The 17,079-nt window shown below is 38.7% G+C and overlaps 1 protein-coding gene across 7 annotated transcripts in view; it reads left to right on the forward strand.

The window, feature by feature from the left end:
* cntrl (centriolin) overlaps positions 1 to 15,983 on the forward strand; it is a 76,531-nt gene extending 60,548 nt beyond the window's left edge. For all 7 annotated transcript variants that reach the window (XM_062958976.1, XM_062958978.1, XM_062958977.1 and 4 more), the window contains 10 exons: positions 2,787 to 2,944; positions 3,068 to 3,141; positions 5,037 to 5,225; positions 8,448 to 8,673; positions 8,809 to 9,014; positions 9,190 to 9,330; positions 10,736 to 10,999; positions 12,856 to 12,918; positions 13,130 to 13,339; positions 15,896 to 15,983. In XM_062958976.1, coding sequence (XP_062815046.1) covers positions 2,787 to 2,944; positions 3,068 to 3,141; positions 5,037 to 5,225; positions 8,448 to 8,673; positions 8,809 to 9,014; positions 9,190 to 9,330; positions 10,736 to 10,999; positions 12,856 to 12,918; positions 13,130 to 13,339; positions 15,896 to 15,970 — 1,606 coding nt within the window. In that variant the 3' untranslated portion in view covers positions 15,971 to 15,983. The remainder of the gene's footprint in view (positions 1 to 2,786; positions 2,945 to 3,067; positions 3,142 to 5,036; positions 5,226 to 8,447; positions 8,674 to 8,808; positions 9,015 to 9,189; positions 9,331 to 10,735; positions 11,000 to 12,855; positions 12,919 to 13,129; positions 13,340 to 15,895) is intronic.
* The last annotated feature ends 1,096 nt before the right edge of the window (positions 15,984 to 17,079 follow it).

A 17,079-nucleotide genomic window follows, 5' to 3' on the forward strand; every position in this document is an offset into this window, starting at 1 on the left:
CAGTTTTCTTATAAAATTAGGTGCCTTGGCTTATATTCAGGTCGGCTAATACTCGAGTATATACGGTAAATAAATAATAGCAGGAGAAGCTTGAGTAGCATTCTTTAGGTTAGCAACTGTAGTACAATCTGTAGCGTAGCTGGCTTTTGTATGTTTTCTTTTAAATTTTTGTTAGATTGGGTGGTTGTTAGCCACCTTGAGTGTCCTCACGAGGAGTAAATAAAGATAATAATGTTGGAAATGTGGAGAACAAGTGGGGACCTTTTTTCATTGTTGGTGGACATGTAAAAAGGCCAAGGCCTATTGGAAAGAAGTCCATCAGAAAATTCAAAAGATGTTGCAGATTAGAATAGATCTGGATCCAAAATATTTCCTCCTAGGGATGTTAAATATAAAAAAGATAGAAACAAAGAAATCTTATTTAATTATCTTACTACCGCAGCTAGAATGAATTTTGCCAAATACTGGAAAGATAAAGAAACGCCGCAAATAAGATGTTGAATAAATAAGATCTGGGAAATAATGAATATGGACAAATTAACATATTTATTACAAAACAATCAAGGTAGACTGAAAAAGCAGACAGACTGGTTCAAAACTATTTGAAGGAAGAGGAATATAAGGTGATTATCTAAACTGTATTAGAAGATAAAGTCTGCAAAGCAATTGAGAATGTAATTATAAAAGGCAATATGCAATATAGTGACACCAGATAGAGATGGTTGAGAAAAAGATTGTAAAACGGTTTTCATATAAGATACTGTGTAAAAGATGGAAGTCAATTTTATGTCAATGTTCTCTCTTGTCTTGTTCTGTTTCAGTTTGAGTTTTTTCTTCTTCCTTCTTTTTTTTTTCCTTCCCTTTTTCTTTCTTATATGTATTATTGTTGTTAATTTTGGCTTTCTTCTTTTTCTCCTTCCCCCCTTCCCTTCCCTTAGGTAATATTTTGGTCTTATTTTAATTTTATGTTGAAAAGCATTCATAAAAATTTATTTAAAAAAAATAAAGATAATAATAATAGCAATAATAATAACAGGAGAGGCCTGAGTAGCATTCTTTAGATTAGCAACTCTAGTACAATCCATAGCGTAGCTGGCTTTTGTATGTTTTCTTTTACATTTTTGGGTGGTGGTTAGCCACCTTGAGTGTCCTCACGAGGAGTAAATAGAGATAATAATAATAGTAATAGCAATAATAATAACAGGAGAAGCCTGAGTAGCATTCTTTAGATTAGCAACTCTAGTACAATCCGTAGCGTAGCTGGCTTTTGTATGTTTTCTTTTACATTTTTGGGTGGTGGTTAACCACCTTGAGTGTCCTCACGAGGAGTAAATAAAGATAATAATAATAGTAATAGCAATAATAATAACAGGAGAAGCCTGAGTAGCATTCTTTAGATTAGCAACTCTAGTACAATCCGTAGCGTAGCTGGCTTTTGTATGTTTTCTTTTACATTTTTGGGTAGTGGTTAGCCACCTTGAGTGTCCTCACGAGGAGTAAATAAAGATAATAATAATAGTAATAGCAATAATAATAACAGGAGAAGCCTGAGTAGCATTCTTTAGATTAGCAACTCTAGTACAATCCGTAGCGTAGCTGGCTTTTGTATGTTTTCTTTTACATTTTTGGGTGGTGGTTAGCCACCTTGAGTGTCCTCACGAGGAGTAAATAAAGATAATAATAATAGCAATAGCAATAATAATAACAGGAGAAGCCTGAGTAGCATTCTTTAGATTAGCAACTCTAGTACAATCCGTAGCGTAGCTGGCTTTTGTATGTTTTCTTTTACATTTTTGGGTGGTGGTTAGCCACCTTGAGTGTCCTCACGAGGAGTAAATAAAGATAATAATAATAGCAATAGCAATAATAATAACAGGAGAAGCCTGAGTAGCATTCTTTAGATTAGCAACTCTAGTACAATCCGTAGCGTAGCTGGCTTTTGTATGTTTTCTTTTACATTTTTGGGTAGTGGTTAGCCACCTTGAGTGTCCTCACGAGGAGTAAATAAAGATAATAATAATAGTAATAGCAATAATAATAACAGGAGAAGCCTGAGTAGCATTCTTTAGATTAGCAACTCTAGTACAATCCGTAGCGTAGCTGGCTTTTGTATGTTTTCTTTTACATTTTTGGGTGGTGGTTAGCCACCTTGAGTGTCCTCACGAGGAGTAAATAAAGATAATAATAATAGCAATAGCAATAATAATAACAGGAGAAGCCTGAGTAGCATTCTTTAGATTAGCAACTCTAGTACAATCCGTAGCGTAGCTGGCTTTTGTATGTTTTCTTTTACATTTTTGGGTGGTGGTTAGCCACCTTGAGTGTCCTCACGAGGAGTAAATAAAGATAATAATAATAGCAATAGCAATAATAATAACAGGAGAAGCCTGAGTAGCATTCTTTAGATTAGCAACTCTAGTACAATCCGTAGCGTAGCTGGCTTTTGTATGTTTTCTTTTACATTTTTGGGTGGTGGTTAGCCACCTTGAGTGTCCTCACGAGGAGTAAATAAAGATAATAATAATAGTAATAGCAATAATAATAACAGGAGAAGCCTGAGTAGCATTCTTTAAATGACCGTGGCCACTCTTGCCTTGAATGTGGTGCCTCTTGCCTCCAATGTATCCCGTCAGTTTTGAATCGCTTTCACTTCTGCATTCAATCTGAAAGTCTTACTTGCCAACTGGAATGACACGTTCTGCCTTTCCTTTGAATGTTTGGAAGTAACTTTGCCAAAAATATCAATGAGAACACTGAAGAACTCTGCGCCTTGTCCCGTTTCACAGAGCCTTAGCTTCTGCTGAAGGCAGCAATAAAGCTGCTCTTTGCAACAAAGAAAAAACGAACTCGGACATCCAAAAACTGGAGCTTGAACTTGACCAGCTGCAAAAGCACAAAATATCTTTGAGCGGAGAGATTGGAGACCTACAGGAACACCTTCAAGGTAGAGAGGAATTTTTCCAAATACATTTTTTAACTCATTGTTTCAGAGACACGTTCCTTCCTTTACTCTGTCTTTCTTGGTGGCTGACTTTCAACAAGCTGCAAACTGTATTTCTTTTATTAGAAAGAAAAGAGGAGTTGAATAGAGTGAAGACTGAACTGAGTGATTCCAGGCATCGTCTTCAGCTATTGGAAGAGGTGGGACTTGTTTAGAATTCATATTCAAAATGTATAAACCAAAACTTAAACTCAGAATGACCCAACTTTTGAATCTATATATATAAAAGAGTGATGGCATCAGGGCAGCGGACAAAACAACAAAACTACAGGTCCCCCAACCTCAAAATTTGACAACACAACCCATCATTCACGGCTCTAGGTTGATACAACAAAAAGGAAAAGAAAAATAAAGTCCTAATTACAGGGAGAGGAATAATAGTTTTTATCCAATTGCTGCCAGTTTGAAGGCTAAGCTCCACCCACTTGGTCTCCTAGCAACCTACTCAGCCCAGGGGACAGGCACAGTTAGGCCTCACTTAGGCCTCTTCCACAGATTATCAGATTTTAACTGGATTATATGGCAATGTAGACTCAAGGCCCCTCCACACAGCTATATAACCTATTTAGAATCTTATATTATCTGCTTTGAACTGGATTATCTTGACTCCACACTGCCATATAATCCACTTCAGTGTGCATACTAAACATAAAGACGACAATACAACAGACATTCAATACCACCACTAGCTCAACAATTTCTCACCAACACCACCAGACAACACCACAGCAACGCGTGGCCGGGCACAGCTAGTAAGCCTATATATTTTAATAATTCTATATTTATACATTGTTATGGTTTTTAGCGTTAGCTGCTTTGTGTCTCCTTTGGGAGGGAAAAAAGTAGAATATAAGTACTGTTGCTACAATAATAATCATCATCATTTTATTTATTACTCGCCTCACCTAATAGCACAAGGTGGGTAATAATACAAATAAATAATAATAACTACTATTAATAATGTACAGCAGTTATTATTTGTAGTTATAACTAATAATAACTACTATTAATAATGTACATGGAGTCCCCGTTGGAGCAATGGATTAAATCCTTGTACCGGCACGACTGTTGATTTGAAGGTTGGGTTGCTGACCTGAAGATTGTTGGTTCAAATCTAGGGAGAGTGTGGATAAATATAAATAAAGTATATTATTACTAGCTGTGCCCGGCCACACGTTGCTGTGGCGTTGTCTGGTGGTGTTGGTGAGAAATTGTTGAGGTAGTGGTGGTATTGAATGTCTGTTGTATGGTTGTCTTTATGTTTAGTATGCACACTGAAGTGGATTATATGGCAGTGTGGAGTCAAGATAATCCAGTTCAAAGCAGATAATATAAGATTCTAAATAGGTTATATAGATGTGGAAGGGTCTTGAGTCTACACTGCCATATAATCCAGTGCAAATTAGATAATCTGTGGAAGAGGCCTAAGTGAGGCCTAACTCTGCCTGTGCCCTGGGCTGAGTGGGTTGCTAGGAGACCAAGTGGGCAGAGCTTAGCCTTCTAACTGGCAGCAATTGGATAAAAACTATTATTCCTCTCCCTGTAATTAGGACTTTATTTTTCTTTTCCTTTTTGTTGTATCAACCTAGAGCCGTGAATGATGGGTTGTGTTGTCAAATTTTGAGGTTGGGGGGCCTGTAGTTTTGTTGTTTTGTCCGCTGCCCTGATGCCATCACTCTTTTATATATATAGATTATTATTATTAGTATTGTTGTTGTTGTTGTCTAAAGCTCCTTTTTATAATCTTGAAAGATCTAAACACCAGATATTAATTCTAAGTGTTGCTGCTATTTTGTCTTACTTTACGTCTTTTTATTTTTCTCTGTAACTATATGAGTAGATTTTTAATTGTTTTCAGGGTATTAACTGTTTATGTTTTGATTATGTTCATAGTTCATTCTATTTTAACGTTTGTATATTTTTAAATTTTTAATTGTATAGTATTGGTTTCTGCTGTGAGCCGCTTTGAGTCTCTTACTTTAGAGAGAGAAAAACAAGATACAAATTAATAATAACGATGACGATGTTATGACAGAATGTGAAAAATGCCACCAAGCGGGAAGAGGAATTGCTTCGAGAACAGGCAGCCCTGAAAGTCAGCGTTGGAGAGTATCGAGAAGAGAGTGAGAAATGCCATGAAACCCAAAGGAAGATGGAGAAGCAGCTTCAGAAAATTTTCAGGGAGATAGAAGAGCAGGAGCTGGAATGGAAGAAGCGAGAGAAGGTTCGTGAATTGAATCCACTCTCTTGTACGATGATGGAATTTAGTCCCCGTCGGTGTGAGGGTTAAATTGAGACTGATTCAGCTTTCTGTCTCAATCTCCCCTTGGTCAGCAATCTAGCGATCTGCTTAGACGCATGAACATACATACACACATAGCTGTCTGCCAAGCCTGGCGGTTCTTAACTTTTATTGAAGTAATTACAGCTACAGTAGAGTCTCGCTTATCCAACGTAAACGGGCCAGCAGAACGTTGGATAAGCGAATATGTTGGATAATGAGGGATTAAGGAAAAGCCTATTAAACATTAAATTAGGTTATGATTTTACAAATTCAGCACCAAAACATCATGTTATACAACAAATTTGACAGAAAAAGTAGTTCAATAAACAGTAATGCTACGTAGTAATTACTGTATTTACGAATTTAGCACCAAAATATCACGATGTATTGAAAACATTGCCAACAAAAATGCGTTGGATAATCCAGAACATTGGATAAGCGAGTGTTGGATAAGTGAGACTCTACTGTATTTACAAATAAAAGATAATTTTACTCTGTATTTGCCTAGGAGCGGGTTATTAGGCTGCAGGTCGGGATGTTTTGTATCTTTACATGGTTTTATTGTATGTATGTGTAAGTGTGTACGTATTGTATGTTTTACATGTTTTGATATGGTCAAAAGTGACTAATCAATAAAGAATTGTATTGTATTGTACTCCTGTTAAGGTTGATTATCCATTGGCCAAAATACAAAATACTCCAAGATGTATTTGTTTACACCAGTGGTTCCCAGCCTTTGGGGCTCCAGGTGTTTTGGACATCAGCTCTCACAGTTCCTAACAGCTGGTAAGCTGGCTGGGATTTCTGGGAGTTGAGGAGATCCAAAAGTTGGGAACCACTGGTCTACATAGTAGTTGACATAGTGTCACCTTTGCTTTTGGAAAGTTCAGTGTACACAAACTTTGTTTAATATAAAAAACTAGCTTTGCCCGGCCACGCGTTGCTGTGGCTTATGGAAATTATTTGTTGGCCAGGTGGAATAGGAGTGAATAGCCTTGCAGCTTGAAAGTCTGGCCATTTTGTGGAGTGGTTGGAGTTGTAGCATTAATCAAGGAGGCGCTTTGAAGTGTGGGTACTTCCTTAGTAGGGGAATTCTTGTTTGGCCAGATTGAATGGTATTGAATAGGTTTGTAGGTTAAAAGCCTGGTCGGTTTGTACATAGGGTATTGTTGCTAGGCGAGGTTGAATGGGACAGAGTAGTGTTGTGGTTTCAAAGTTTGGGGGTTTTGTATGTAGGGGAAATGTTGGTTGGCCTGGTTGAAAAGTATTGAATAGCCTTGATAGTTGTAAGCCTGGTCGGTTTTTACCTTGCGGAATCCTTGGTTGGTCAGTTTGAATAGGAATTAATAGTGTCGGTGTGGGAGGTTTGAATGGTGGAATTAGCCACCTTGATTAGTTTTTAATGGCCTTGCAGGTTGAAAGGGTGTTTGTTTACTGTCTGGAGGAATGTTTTGTTGGTAAGTGTTAGCTGGCCCTGATTGTTTCGTTTGTAGAATTCCCAATTTCCCTGCTTTCCGAGTGTTGGTCTTTATTTCGTCTCCTGGTTTTAGAGATCATATTGTTTTCTATTATTATACCATAGTAAGTCTTATATATTATATTTATAATGTGATATTAGGTGGTTAGAATTGGATTATATGAGGTCAGTTGTACATAGTTGTATAAAATGTAGACTGAACTGGATTAGATGGCAGTGTAGAGTGAAGGCGATGTCAGAGGAATATTATTTAGAATGCCAAGGTAGATAATCCAGTTGAAAGGAGATATTGGCAGATGTGCCTTGGTATTCTGGGTAATATTGTTGTGTGGCAGCGGTTTGAGTGTAGACTGCCACATAATGGAGTTGAAATCAGATAATCTGTATTTTCTAGGGACAGTAGTATGGATGAGGTCTAAATGCAGTTTGTCTGTGCCCTGGGATGCAGGCGTGGGCCAACTTGGGCCTTTGCTGCAGGTGGTTTGGACTTCAACTCCCAGCATTCGTAACAGCCTGAGTCCCTTTTGTTTTTTCTCTCAGAAGCTTAAGGTGTTAGGAATGGTGAGAGTTGATGTTGAAAACAGCTGGGTGAAGAGTACCTGGTCGCCTGTTGTGGTTGTTGCTGTTGTGATTGTGTTTTTAGTATAATTGTGTTGTATCTTACTTGAGGCGGGGATGATTTATTGTGTTGGCAATTTTTGAGTTTGGGGGGTTTGGGGTTTTGTTGTTTTGTGAGTCGCCGTGATGCCAAAAGCCTTTTATATATATAGAAGATTATTAAAAATATTGTATTGTACAGTAAAACCTTTGGGCTATGTCAGCAAGCTGTATTTGAAATATACATATTTTTTTGTTTAGACTTTGTTCCCATCTCCAAAATATATCATAATGTAAGTAAATGGAAACAAGGATATTCTCAAACCTGAAAATATCCATAATGCAAAGCGCTTCTGGTGCCAAGCATTTCAACCTGTAAAGGATTGCAGATTTAGGCCCTTTCTACACTACCATATAAAATTTAATAAATAAATAAATAAATAAAGATAAGAACTGCTGGGCTCGGCAGACAGCTACGTGTGTATGTACGTTTGTGAGACTAAGCAGATCGCTAGTAGCAGCAAGAAGTTCTTGATAGGAGTCACAGTTTGCCTAGTTATGCTGGTTTGTGATGACAACTGTTGTACAGTATATAATAAATGTTCATTTTTTTGTTCAACAATAAATGTGAATTCTTCTTCATGGAAAAATAAGACATCCCCTGAAAGTAAGACCTAGCGCATCTTTGGGAACAAAAATCAATATAAGACACTGTCTTATTTTTGGGGAAACACGGTAGATCACCGATGGAGGGGAGATTGAGATGGTGAGCTGAATGTGTCTCAATTTAACCCTCACACCAACAATCCCTTCCTGACCTATGTTAACAACAACACTATATAATAAAACTTTAAAAAATGTTCTGTTCCTGGTTTGAAAGTGTTATTTTCTGTTTAATTGTGCGGTCCTTACATTGAAAGGAGTTGTTCTACTCAAGAAACTCTGTTTTTGCGGCTGCCACAAACTAGGTTGAATTGGTTGAGACTTGCCGATGAGAGATTCATCGAAACAAGGGAGGGAGGATCTGGAAAAAAAAGTATTAGTTTTCTCAGATGGGATTTGACTCTCGGCTTGCTGTCTCTGGCCAGATCCTACAGCATCTCCAGGAGGAGGCCCAACGCAAGGAGGAGAAGCTGAAGGAAAGTGCGGACAAACTGAAGGTCCAGAAGCAGCGTTTGGTGCAAGAGCTGGCAGAGCAGCAGCACAACCTGGAGCAAGTGGCGGCCAAAGTCCGAGAGGCGGAAGGACGGATCCAGAAGATCCAGGATGAGGAATCTGCCCGCGCAGCTCTTGAAGAAGCCCTCCAGAAAGCCGGTATGTTCACCTCTTAGGTTATCACCCTGAACCATTAATTCTGTCTCTTCTCTCGCGTTTCAGCCATTCTTTTGAGAACAAGAACCTTGTGGTCCCTTGGTGTGGCTTTTCTAGCAAATCCTCCTCTGGTTTCAGGACGCCAGCTCTCCGAGAAAGAACGGGCGTTGCAAGAAACAGCGAGTAAGGCCTCGCACCTCCGTCGGGATCTGCAACTCTCCAAGAAAGAGGAGGACACGCTCCGTGGCAAGATCCAAGCGGAGAGGAGCAAGGCAGAAAAGCACATCGCGAGCCTGAAGGAAGCCATCCGGACACAGAAGGCCCAGTTCGAGAGATCCCTTCATGTATGCAAAAAGAATATTTTCTATGAGCTGAGCTTCTATTTAGAGATGGGATCCTCAATGCTCATCTCCCTGGTCCCATTTTTTAATCTTCAGAATATTTCACTTATGTTTTGTCAATCATATTCATTTATTACACTATTTGGAAATGTTCAAGGGATATTGTTTTTGATTTCAGGAACAGAAACAGGAGAACCGTTCTTTGCAGAAGGAGGTGGCTTCGCTGGAGCAAGTGGCGCAAGACAACCAGCAGCGGGCAAAGCAGCTCATGCGGGATCTTGGGCACATGCAAGAGGAATGCATGCAGCTCCGGTCCCAGGTATTGGCATCTTCCTTCCTTCCTTCCTTCCTCTTTCCCTCCCTCTTCTTCCTTCCCTTCCCTCCATCTACCTTCCTTTCTTACTTACATACATTTACTTTCCCCTCTTGTTCCTTCCCTTCCATCCCCTCCCCTCCATCTTCCTTCCCTCCCATTCCTTCCTTCCTTATGCTTCCTCTTTTCTTCCTTCAGTTCCCTCCATCAATCTTTACTTCTGCTTTCCCCCTCTTCTTCCTTCCTTTCCTTCCTTCCATCTACCTTCTTTCCTTCCTGCCTTCCTTATTTACTTACTTACTTATTCTTTCCCCCTTCTTCCTTCCCTCCTTCCCTCCCTTTTCCTTCCTTCCTTCCTTCCTTTTTCTTTCCCCCTCTTCTTCCTTCCCTTTCCTCCCCTCCCCTCAATCTTCCTGCCTTATCCTTTCCCTTTCTTCTTCCCTTCCCTCCCTCCCTCCCTCCCTCCTTCCCTTCCTTCCTTCCTTCCTTCCTTCCCTTAAGCTTTCCTTCTTCTCCCTTCCCTTCCCTCATCTATCTACCTTCCATCTTTTCTTCTGTCCTTCCTTCCTTATGCTTTCCTCTTCTTTCCTTCCCTTCTCTCCCTCCCTCCTTTCTTCTCCTTTCTCCCTCTTCTCCCTTCCCTTCCCTCCATCCTCCTTCTTTCCTTCCTTTTTTCATTCCTTCTCTTCCCTTCCTTCCCCTCCATCATCTTTCCTTACTCCCATCCCTCCCTCCTTTTTCCTTCCTTCCTGGCTTCCTTATTTACTTACTTACTTATGCTTTCCCCCTTCTTCCCTCCCTTTTCCTTCCTTCCTTCCTTCCTTCCTTCCTTCCTTCCTTCCTTCCTTCCTTCCTTTTGCTTTCCCCCTCTTTTTCCTTCCCTTTCCTCTCCTCCCCTCCCCTCAATCTTCCTTCCTTATCCTTTCCCTTTCTTCTTCCCTTTCTTCTTCCCTTCCTTTCTTCCTTCCTTCCTTCCCTTATGCTTTCCCTTTCTTCTCCCTTCCCTTCCCTCATCTATCTATCCTCCATCTTTCCTTCTGTCCTTCCTTCCTTATCCTTTCCCTTTCTTCTTCCCTTCCTTCCTTCCTTCCTTCCTTCCTTCCTTCCTTCCTTCCTTCCTTCCTTCCTTCCTTCCTTCCTTCCTTCCTTCCTTCCTTCCTTCCCCTTTCTCCCTCTTCTCCCTTCCCTTCTCTTCCTTCCCCTCCATTTTCTTTCCTTACTCCCACCCCTCCGTCCCATGTTTTTCCTTCCTTCCTTCCTCCCTTCCCTTCCCATCTTGGGAGTCTGTGGTGGGGGTCTCTCCTTGCCTTCTCTTCCCATCTTAGGCTTTAAGTCGTGTGTCTGCACTGGGTCTTGTTGGCCAATGTGCTGCTCTTAGTCCTTTGCCTTCTCAAACACATTTGTCGCTTAGATGAAGAATCAAGAGGACTTCGAGAAACATCAGAAGCAGGTGAAGGACGCGGCAAAGATGCTGAAACTGGAAGTGAGAGACCAAATCAGGGCCGGTTTGAAGGATCTGAGCCAGTCTCCTCCTGAAGCATCCCACAATTTGGAACTCAACGGGGGACCGCAGAGCGACCTGGAAAGCCTGAAGGAGAACTATCCATTCGCAGGCAGCGAGGCCGGAATGCGTTCCTCCGATGAGAAGCTGGACCTCACCAAAGTCCACATCACGGTAAACAACGCCGCTCCTAAAATCAATGCTGAAAGCCTCTTTCGGCAACTGGTGCGCTGTGCAAATATACGAAATCAAAGTCACCCTTCCTGTTCAACACAATACCTTTCTCAAGGGGATGTCCATACACCTTCCCTGTTACTATTTATACTCCACTCTCTAAAAAGAGGCCCAAAGTAACTTAAACTTTTATTATTTCAAGGCTATATAATATTCATAATATTATGTCATACAATGTAATAATACTACACTATTATAACTGTGGAGCCTCAGTGGCGAAGTGCGTTAAAGCACTGAGTTGGAGACTGAAAGGTCCCAGGTTCAAACCCGGGGAGCGGAGTGAGCGCCTGCTGTTAGCTCCAGCTCCTGCCAACCTAGCAGTTCGAAAACATGCCAATGTGAGTAGATCAATAGGTACCGCTCCGGCGGGAAGGTAATGGCGCTCCATGCAGTCATGCCAATGGCCACATGACCTTGGAGGTGTCTACGGACAACGCCGGCTCTTCGGCTTAGAAATGGAGATGAGCACCAACCCCCAGAGTCAGACATGACTGGACTTAACATCAGGGGAAACCTTTACCTTTACTTTTATTATAACTGTATACTTATATTACATGTAATATTACTAATAATATTGCAATATAGTGGTGTAATATAATGTAGTAATACATAATGCCTATATTGTGCTATACTAATAATATAATATATTGTATGTATATGTAACTTGTAAGCCGCCCTGACTCCCCTTCAGGGTGAGAAGGGCGGGATATAAATGTCGCTAATAATAATAATAATAATAATAATAATAATAATAATAATAATAATAATAATATGCTATTATAAATGTATATTTATATTACATGTAATATTACTAATAATATTGCAATATAGTAGTATAGTACATTATAGTAATACATAATGCCTATATTGTGCTATACTAATAATATAATGTATGTACAGTAGAGACTCACTTATCCAAGCCTCGCTTATCCAAGCTTCTGGATTATCCAAGCCATTTTTGTAATCAATGTTTTCAATATATCGTGATATTTTGGTGCTAAATTCGTAAATACAGTAATTACAACATAACATTACTGCATATTGAACTACTTTTTTCTGTCAAATTTTATTGTATAACATATTTTGGCGCTTAATTTGTAAAATCATAACCTAATTTGATGTTTAATAGGCTTTTCCTTAATCCCTCCTTATTATCCAAGATATCCGCTTATCCAACGTTCTGCCGGCCCGTTTAGCTTGGATAAGTGAGACTCTACTGCATATGAGAAGGGCAGGGTATAAATGTTGCTAATAAATAAATAATAATATATAAATAATAATATATTGCTGATAGTGTTTACGTTTTAACTTTGTTCATGTCTTGTTTTGGGCCTGGCCCCATGTTAGCTGCCCCGAGTCCCTTCAAGGATATGGAAGCAGGATAGAAAAATTATTATTATTATTATTATTATTATTATTATTATTATTGACACAACGACATCGTCTGACACAGCAAACAAAATAGATATGCTGGATTTCGTATCACAAGTCGAACACTTCCCAAGTGTTTAGGACTGTGTGATGTATTTTCGGATGATGCGCGCAGATCCCAGTAGGGTGGCCTTTTGCATTATTATTATTATTATTATTATTATTATTATTAACCAGTGGCTTCTACTCTGAGGCCTGTGTTTGTCTGTGGTGTCAAGGCAACCTTCTGTTTTGGATACAGTCCACAAATACATAGAACATGGTTCCTACACCCAGTTGTATGTACTTGCAGATGTAATATGGACATCTCCGGAACTGCCTGCTGCAGGACTGCATAAAAATGTGTCTTTTTTTTCCCTCTCAAGGATGAACAGTGGCGAGGCAAAGTGCGTCGAGAAAAGCTCCAGCACTATGAAGACCGGCTCAAGGTAATAATGTTTTAATGCACAGAGGTTGCTTATTTAAGTGGGTGCAGGATGGAATGTTTTTCTATGTTTTGGACAGGGAGACATGTATGTTTAGGGCACATTTCAGGAATGGCATGCCTCATTTTAACAGATCTGAGAGTAGTTCCATCAGTACCTGCCCCTTTGCCTTTACAATCATGTATTAAACCGCAATCTGGCTGCATTCATTCAGGCCCGGCTTCGGCAGTGCATGTCCAAGCAAGTGGAAGCCTTAATTCAAGGCAAGCGGCAGACGGAAGGCACTCTTCACAGTCTCAAGAGGCAAGTGGACGCTCTGGATGAACTGGTCAGCAGCACTTCGGCCGATTCCCCTTCTCCGTCCTTCACCTCCTCTGGCTTTGCAGACCTTTTGCACGAAGAGCTGAACCTCACCAAGAACCAGGTAGAAGCGGAGATGTTTACTTACTCAGATATTTATTATTAAATAAAGGGGTTCCTCACATAATAGTCGCACTTATTATTTCTTTCTAACTGAAAAACAGAATGTGATTATTGCACGATGAAAAAATCTTTGTTGTCGAAAGCTTTCATGGCCAGAATCACTGGGTTGCTGTGAGTTTGGCTATGTTCCTGAAGCATTCTCTCCTGATATTTCAACCACATCTATGTCAGGCAGAGTTGTGAGGTGTGTTGGAAACTAGGCAAGTGGGGTTTATATATCCGACTGGGTTGGGAGAAAGAACTCTTGTCTACTTGAGGCAACATATATACAGTAGAGTCTCACTTATCCAACATAAACGGGCCGGCAGAACGTTGGATAAGTGAATATGTTGGATAATAAGGAGGCATTAAGGAAAAGCCTATTAAACATCAAATTAGGTTATGATTTTACAAATTAAGCACCAAAACATCATGTTATACAACAAATTTGACAGAAAAAATAGTTCAGTACGCATAATGCTATGTAGTCATTACTGTATTTACAAATTTAGCACCAAAATATCATGATGTTTTGAAAACATTGACTACAAAAATGTTGGATAATCCAGAACGTTGGATAAGCGAGTGTTGGATAAGTGAGACTCTACTGTACATATATACAATATAATTTGCAATAATATATAATATTATAATATATTGTATATGCATATTTATTATTATTATTATTATTATTTGCTACATTTATATGCCACCCTTCTCACCCCAAAGGGGACTCAGAGCAGCTTACAAATTAAATTTACATACAATATTATATTATTAGCATAGTACAATACTGGTAATAAATTACTATATTGTACTGTATCAATATATGGTAATAATATTAGTAATAGTACATGTAAAATATAATTAATGTTATTAATGTTATATTATTATATTGTATTATTAGTATATTGTATTACAATATAGTATTATATTATATGTATATAAAATATATTATAATCTCTATATATAAATGAGTGATGGCATCACGGCGACCGGCAAAACAACAAAACTACAGGCCCCCCAACCTCGAAATTTGACAACACAACCCATCATCCATGCCTCTAGGTTGATACAACAAAAAGAAAAGAAAAATAAAGTCCTAATTAAAGGGAAAGGAATAATTGTTTTTATCCAATTGCTGCCACTTGGTCTCCTAGCAACCAACTCAGCCCAGGGGACAGGCAGACTTAGGCCTCACTTAGGCCTCTTCCACAGATTATCTAATTTGCACTGGATTATATGGCAGTGTAGACTCAAGGTCCTTCCACACAGCTATACAACCCATTTGTAATCTTATATTATCTGCTTTGCACTGGATTATCTTTACCTTAACTACCACCAATTTCTCAATACTTTATTTCCCATACCACCATACTTCGCCACAGCAACGCGTGGCCGGGCACAGCTAGTTATTATAAATTATTGTAAATTATATTGTGTATATATATATATATACACACACACACATATACACACACACACACACATAATAATATTATTTTGTAATACAATATAATACTAATACAGTAGTCTCAGTTATCCAAGCTTCTGAATTATCCAAGGCATTTTTGTAGTCAATGTTTTCAAAATATCATATTTTGGTGCTAAATTTGTAAATACAGTAATTACAACATAACATTACTGCGTATTGAACTACTTTTTCTGTCAAATTTGTTGTATAACCTGATGTTTTGGTGCTTAATTTGTAAAATCGTAACCTAATTTGATGTTTAATAGGCTTTTTCTTAATCTCTCCTTATTATCCAACATATTCACTTATCCAATGTTCTGCCAGCCCGTTTATGTTGGATAAGTGAGACTCTACTCTAGTATTATAATATATTGTATATGCATATAATATTAATAGTATTATTTTGTAATACAATATAATACTAATAATACAATATAATAATAATTATATATTATATTTTACATGTAATATTACTAATATTACTACAATATATTGATATAGTACAATATAGTAATTTATTGCCAGTATTGTGCTATGCTGATAATATAATATTGTATGTAAATTTAATTGTAAGCCGCTCTGAGTCCCCTTCATGGTGAGAAGGGCGAGATATAAATGTATTAAATAAATAAATAAATAACTGAATATTGCAATTGGCCAGCTTGATTAGTATTGAATAGCCTTTCAGTTTTCAAGGCCTGGCTGCTTCCTGCCTGAGGGAATCCTTTGTTGGGAGGTGTTGCCTGGCCCCGATTGTTTCCCGCCTTGAAGTTCCGAATTGGAGCTCTTTGAAGGAAACATGCAAGCTCCAAATGCCTCCGTTTCAGTGTGTTTTAAACTGCCTTGTCTTTAAAAAGAGGAAAATCAGCCCCAAACAGCTCTGTGACTATTATGTGAGGATCACAAAAATAACGTTTTGCCGCCAAAAAAATGGAGGTACAACTATTACACGATATTTGTCTGGTGGGAGCAAACTAGCAATCCGTGGAAGGTGTTTTAATGCTTTCTTTCCTCGACTTTTGAGACTTCCCATTTATTTTCTAGCTTGCCAGATCCCCTTCCAAGCCCGCAGCCGGTATTTCATCACAGATTCCAATTGTCACTCAGTACAACATGTGATCTGACAAAACAGGTAAGATGTCAATTGACAATGGCCTTAGTTTTCCTTTGATATTGTACCCGTTAAACCTTGTTCCTGCAAAATAACTGTTCTGTTCTTATTTGTAGAAAAACAACCCATGTTGGTGGGTCCAGTGCCAAAAGCGTGGGTTCAAACATATTTGAAGATGGCTACCTCATTTACTTACGAGTCCTTTAGGCGTTTCACCTATAATAATCTCAGGTTTTCTTCCCTATGTCTCTTTGGTTGGAAGTTGTTTTTGAGATGTAACTGATGGCACAACTCGCCTTAAGCACTGAAAATTGTAGCCATGAAAATCGGTGTATGCATGGATTTATTTATATATGAGTGAATATGTTTCAACTTTTTCAAGGATTTTTTTTGTATTGAATTAAGTATTTTCGTAATAAAATGTGCCAAAGTGTTGTCTATATCTTCTACTTCCTTTTGGGTGTGAAAAACCCCCTAATAATAATAATACAGTAGAGTCTCACTTATCCAACATAAACGGGCCGGCAGAATGTTGGATAAGCGAATATGTTGGATAATAAGGAGGCATTAAGGAGACGCCTATTAAACATCAAATTAGGTTATGATTTTACAAATGAAGCACCAAAACATCATGTTAGACAACAAATTTGGCAGAAAAAATAGTTCAATCCGCAGTAAAGCTATGTAGTAATTACTGTATTTATGAATTTAGCACCAAAATATCACAATATATTGAAAACATTGACTACAAAAACGTGTTGGATAATCCAGAACGTTGGATAAGCGAGTGTTGGATAAGTGAGACTCTACTGTAATTATTATTATTATTATTATTATTTTATAACCCGCCTCCATCTCCCCGAGAGGACTCAGGGCGGCTTACATGAGTGATTGGAACTCCACTATATTAAATGAGATTACAGCACTTGAGGAAGGAAAACAAATTATAATTGGGTTGCTGTGAGTTTTCCAGGCTGTAAGCCATGTTCCGGAAGAATTCTCTCCTGATGTTTCACCCACATCTATGGCAGGCATCCTCAGAGGTTGTGAGGTCTGTTGGAAACTAGGAAAGTTGGGTTTATATATCTGTGGAATTTCCAGAGTGGGAAGAAGGACT

The sequence above is a fragment of the Anolis carolinensis genome, unplaced genomic scaffold (assembly GCF_035594765.1).
Source record: "Anolis carolinensis isolate JA03-04 unplaced genomic scaffold, rAnoCar3.1.pri scaffold_7, whole genome shotgun sequence".
NCBI lineage: Eukaryota > Metazoa > Chordata > Lepidosauria > Squamata > Dactyloidae > Anolis > Anolis carolinensis.